General features: G+C 34.5%; 1 protein-coding gene across 1 annotated transcript in view; it reads right to left on the bottom strand.

The window, feature by feature from the left end:
- Positions 1-1,938: 1,938 nt before the first annotated feature.
- The window catches only part of mfsd10 (major facilitator superfamily domain containing 10), a 13,268-nt gene continuing 9,247 nt past the window's right edge, over positions 1,939-5,959 (bottom strand). Inside the window, exons 11-13 of the mRNA XM_015375365.1 lie at positions 3,678-3,725; positions 3,501-3,590; positions 1,939-3,318 (exon numbers count right to left, since the gene is read on the bottom strand). Coding sequence (XP_015230851.1) covers positions 3,215-3,318; positions 3,501-3,590; positions 3,678-3,725 — 242 coding nt within the window. The 3' untranslated portion in view covers positions 1,939-3,214. The remainder of the gene's footprint in view (positions 3,319-3,500; positions 3,591-3,677; positions 3,726-5,959) is intronic.

The following is a 5,959-nucleotide window of genomic DNA, read 5'->3' as shown; positions in this document are numbered from 1 at the left end:
TGCTATTCCTTTAATATATTTACATGTTCTCCTCCCAGAAGACGCACTTTTGCGTGTAAACGCCCCATATTGCATATTCATTGCATAAAAAGTACTAAATGGATAAGAGGCGCTATTTAGCACGTTTTAAAGACCAAATCCTTTTAGCACGCTCTTGATACATTTTTTAGCGTGCGCAGTGAAATAGCTCACGTTTTGCACGCAAACCTTTGATAGATCCGACCCTTAATCTTTTATTCATTCATGCACACGTTCATATTCATAGACCAAGCACCAGAGCTCCACTTAAAATCTCATCATGACTTTGGGAGATATTATCATTACAATGAGAAAAGTTTTACATTATTACATTTACACTTTTTTAAAACAAAAACATAACTTTTTTGCAGTATTTCTTAGGTAACTATGACTTGAATGCCGCTTTTTCAGGACACCATTTATATTAAAAGTATGATTTATGTCACCAAACATCTCTTAGTAACCCAATATAATCCTGTTCTTCAAATCTATCAATGGCCCGATGGGAAAATAATTAACAAAACTATATTAAAAATAAAAATTCTGAAAATTTATTTAGATTTTTAACCATTATCGATTCTAATTTCTCGTTTAGACGATAAATCAAAAATTATTAGCATGACTAGAAACTTACTTTTCATGGTGACGAATGCGTAAATTTTTACTGACAAATTGATCCAAAGGGTTCAATGGAGCGTCCCATCTGGGTGCTACAAACGGCTCAACACCGACATCTTGTGGCAATGGAACGAAAATACATGAACTTATGAAGAAGTTGAACTTCCTGCCAAAAGGTTAGGCTATTTCTGAGCGGATCAGTAGTAGAAATATGTCAAGTTTAGAAAAAGATGTTTCACAGTTATTGAATGGGTAAATACATGTCCATAGCTGTATAATGACAGGTGCGAAGTTTTTATTTTGTTAAAACACGTTACAGTAGAGTATTTTATTGTGTATCTTTTACTTTTTCACTATTATGTTATTCTTATACATTTTTCTAAGGTCCATATTTCTGTGAAAAAAATTTTCTACTATCTTTTTGCTGCTGAAAACACCAGAATTTCCCCATTGTGGGATAATAAATGGATTTCCTTTTCTATTTTATTCTATTCTATTCTGCATTCATCCACAGTCATGAACATATGTACAGTTTTTTAATCTGCTCAGGAAGCAGAGTAGGTGACTAGTTACATTTACTTGATTAAATTTGAGAGAATTTTTTATTTTTTAAGAGTAGTGTTACTTTACCCTACTTTTTAGTTACTTAAGTAATAGTATTGTAAGAGCATCTCTGCTCTTACTTAAGTAACTTTTCTGGTGACTCCACTCCCTACAATGTCCATTTGGAGAGAAGTTGAATATACAGTAAATGGAATTGATGCTGGAAGTTCTTTATCCTTTTCAAACATATATCTACTGCCTCTACACGTTTATGCTAAAAGACATTTATGTGAAAAAGTGTTTCTTCTGCACATAGTTATTTTGTAATCATATTATCTGTATTATTGTATACTTTGAAATGCCAGAATTTCAATGATAATTAATTTTTTTTTATTTTCAAAGTTTTAAACATTTTATCAGAAGTTACGAGCCAACAGTTGCTCTGTACCTGAGAAGTCATTTTACCAATACTCTTCACTTTTGATCAATTTCTTGGATGACTATTTTCTACTTTTACATGAATAAAAAAATGTTAAAGTAGATTGGTTCATTGATTGACTTTATTGATCTCACAGTGGATAAATTTACTCATTACATCAGCTCAAATAGTCAAAGGAGAAGAATGTGCCAAAGAAAGAAAAAGGTGCATGGGATATATACAGTATATACAGTGCTTCCCTTGTCAGTGTTGTAGGTGAAGTAGATGTTATAGAATTACTCTTACTTGATTGATTTTTGGGGGGTAAATTCCCACCTGTCTGGAAGAGTTTTGTTTTACTATGATGGTTATTTCAGTTTAATTTGTCGTTCTTAAAACCTGATGCTAATTTTACTTCTCTTTAACCTAAACTTTTCTATTTCCCAAATACTGTAGGTCCTTCTATTCAAATAAGTATTTTCTAGGTAGATATTAGAAAAGTCTCAATTGTACAAGAGATTGTTAACATCAATAGTGAATTTTTGGTGAAATAAAAGTTTAAACAATATAATAATAACCCAGTATTTTTCCTCTTGTCAATGTGTTTATCTCTCCTTCAGCTTAACATCTCGTTCTTTTTGTAATTTTTGTTTTTTTTAAAACATCTCTACACGTTTGTACCAATGTCAGCTGAACCTTACCTTAAAAGAAAAAATCAGACTGCCAGGTTGCTTTAGGAAAAGAGTTTCCCATTAAATAACATCTCTTTAGGGATACCCTGATGGTAGATTTGATGCTAAGTCCTGTAAATCTTTTGTTAGACTTGGACAGATTTATTTGTCATTTTGTTTACACAAGTGTAAAACCATAATAAATTTCGTTTGGAACAGCTTTCTGGACAATTACATCTTTTTTTCTTTTTCTTCTGGCATTTAATGAATTCAGTTTAACACATTAAACTTCCCTTTTATACTGAAAATGGTATTTGTATAAAACTTAATGTGAAAGAGTATTAATCAGAAAACTATGATGTAAAGAAACGGTTTAGCAATAGGAAATGGTTTGAAAAGTACAATTTTACTTACGTTTTTTTTTTTTTTATAAACTCTGGTGATAAGCATAGAAATCATTTTGACAAAAGCATTACAGTAGATTTTTACCCCCAAATTTAATAAAAAAAAAAAAAAAAACTCCTTCAAAGACAGGAAACGTATAATGTTGGCTAATAAAACAATACATCTGTATGACTGGTAAAATGCTCCATTATAAAAAGAGGCTGAAACTCAGCAAGCATAAATACGACTTGTAATCACTATAATGTGTTTTATAAAAAGGAGATTTCTTCATGTGCAAACATACAGCATTGTTTCCTACTTAATACTAAAAAATACTCTGTACCTTCTTCAATATTGGGGCATACATTTGGTCTTTTTGCATTGTTTTGTTTCACATGAATATCTTCAGACAAAGGCACCGAGGGTAAATATGACATAACGGCTTTCTAAAAATGTAAAAACATAGTGCTTGTTCCCCTGGATATAAGTAAACAACATAGTATCTGTACAAGGCAGCAGAACTAGGATCTTTTAAAAATATTATTCTCAGTCCTTCTGCAGCTCATTCCTCCTTTAACCTCCGGGCTTTGCTCAAGAGAAGAAGAGGAACCACAAAGGAGGCTGATGTGATGAGGAAACAGGTCTGTGCTCCTGCAATCCAGTAAACTGGGGGGGAGAGACAGAAAAAGAGGAATAAACATGTAAGATAAATAGAAAAACAACAAAGGTAGAGCTACTTAAAATACGGTAATTCCTGTTTCCCAGGATACAGAAATCCTATATCTGACGCCAAATCCAAGTCTTTAAAGCTTAGCAGGCCATTATTTTCTCCTTTAATATACACATACCAGAGGATGACATCACTGGTCCAAATGCTCTTGCTAGTGCACCCAAACTCCGCAGGATCCCCATCACTGTACCCTTCTGATTAGCTGAACCTGATCAAACATCAAAGACAAAGAAAATCAACATCAGAGATCTGAAAGTACGAGAAGCATTGGTGAGGGAAAAGAGAGGAGACTCACCGTGATCAGCAACAAGGGTCGACAGGCAGGGAACTACAATTGCTGCAGCTGTAACAAGAAAAAATAAACAAAAATGTAAATTAGCCAATCAATAAATGACATACAGATGAACACTTTCATTAGTCTGCCTGGCTGTTTCCTAGATGAAGCTGGTTGACATTTGCCTTTTTTTTTTTTATCTTTGCTTCTTTGTGTATCTCTGCTTCTGTCTCCTTGAACCCCAGTCGGCCTCAGGAGATGGCTGCTCACACTGAGTCTGGTTCTGCAGGAGGTTCCTTCATGTTAAAATCAAGTTTTTCCTCTCCACTGTTGCTATAAGCATGCTTAGTGTTAGGGACTGAATTCAAGTCAACGATTCTGGTTTTCCTTAGATAGAAAACTTTTAATCATTTTGACTTTATGATCCTTTTGAATTCCCTCCTTAAAGTGCCTGAGACTACATGTGTCATGAATTGGTCCTGTATAAATAAACTGAATTGAATTGAATTAGCTTACGAATCTTTTCATTTATTATGTGGTTTGGATCCAAATAAGGCCAACCAAACTTTAAAAGACAGACAGAAGTATTCATCTAAAAATTCTCATCTCTCTTGTGTCCATAGGGATCAATCTTTTGACAGGCTCTTTAAGCTCATATTTGCTTCTATTTTGTTGAACTTTTAAAAGAGCATGGTAGAGAATTTCACCGCTAGGTGGTTGACTCACACACTTCCATCCAGTAAAGAAAGCAGGAATCCTTTGAATACCATGTTTTAAGTGTTTCAATATTTTAGGGGATGGATGGCGGTATAAGCTCCAAAAAAAGAAAAGAAAACGGATTGTTATCTAATTCAAAATTTTAACTTTTCAGGGAAGATAAGTTAATTTATTTCATAATTTGTATTGTTAGTAGTAATTTGGTGGCAACAGATCCTTATTTACCCCACACACACTGCAGCACACACACATACAAGCATGCCATGATTTCTTTAATGTACCAGTAGACTTATTTGAGGGGAAACTTTTTATAAATAAAAATATGGGTGAGATGAGATCCATCAGAGCGACTGTCTTATCATTGCATCCCCACACCGCCTCGAGGAGAAACGGGTTTGTGCATACTCTAAGATAAATTGTGTCCTTAAATGTGGCCATTTCCAGCAATAAAGGACTATGAAGATGGATCCTTTTCTTTTTTTGTGTTTACACTCATCCCACCAGGACAATTTTGGTTTAGTTTTTTGATGAAGTTTCTATTGGTCAACATTTGATATAAAATATTAATACATTACTTTTAACTGGAAATATGACCAAATTAATATCTTACTGCTTTCTTTATGCAGGTTTTTTTTAAGCAATTCTAATTTTTAGATTGCTTTTAAATCTCTAAATGGAAAAGTGCCTAACCACCCCACTAACGTCAAAACTCTACATACTTTCTGGCGATAAAGAATAACTACTTGTTCCCACTTGGACTTTGCAGAATCTGCTTCTTAAACTGTATCTATACTGTTAGACGTTTTAGCAAATAGCAAATCAAGTTGAAAATTGTCTGCATATAAATGGTTAATAAAATGGTAAATGACCTGTACTTATATAGCTCTTCTGTTTACCTTATAACTAAATTGTAGCTACAGCTGCCCTGGGGCTCACTGACAGAAGCGAGGCTGCTGTACACTGGTGCCACATGGCCCTCTGGCCACCATTGCTAGGCAATGTAATATTTAGTATTACATATTACTAAATATAGTACATCTTACTAAATATTTAGTGAAAATCTCTTTTAAATGGAGGAGATATAGCGCAAACAATAATAGTCCCAGGATAGAACCCTGAAGGACACAATAAAGGGGGGCAGACGATGACATGAGTCCCCCAGCCTGACAGACAGACCTCTCTGACAGGTAGGATCTAAACCACTGCAGAGCACTCCACCACACAAGACAGAGAAAACCCAGAAAAGCAATGCACTACATGTACTATTTGAAATGTACTATTATAATAGATGGTTGCTTGATTAACTTTATTTAAGAAACTTTTGAAAGCACATAAAGATTCAACAGGTATCGCTCAATCTAAAAGGAAGAATCAGAATTTTAATGGTTTCAATTAATCTTTATATGCCGACTTCAGTGGTCGCCTAGCCTGGGTGCCAGTCCGAACTTAGTCCCGCCCACAAGGTTTGAGTTCGGGGAAGTTCGGTCTGGCTCTGCTCCATAGTAGCGCGAGTATTAAAGCCCACTGTCAGGCGATCCAATCAAATTGTCAGGGCGGGCTTTATACGATGATGGACAGATGATCAA

The sequence above is a fragment of the Cyprinodon variegatus genome, unplaced genomic scaffold, assembly GCF_000732505.1.
Source record: "Cyprinodon variegatus isolate N-32 unplaced genomic scaffold, C_variegatus-1.0 Scaffold118, whole genome shotgun sequence".
Taxonomy (NCBI): domain Eukaryota; kingdom Metazoa; phylum Chordata; class Actinopteri; order Cyprinodontiformes; family Cyprinodontidae; genus Cyprinodon; species Cyprinodon variegatus.
Note: the sequence above shows the minus strand (reverse complement) of the source record. Positions and strands in the feature narration are given on the sequence as shown.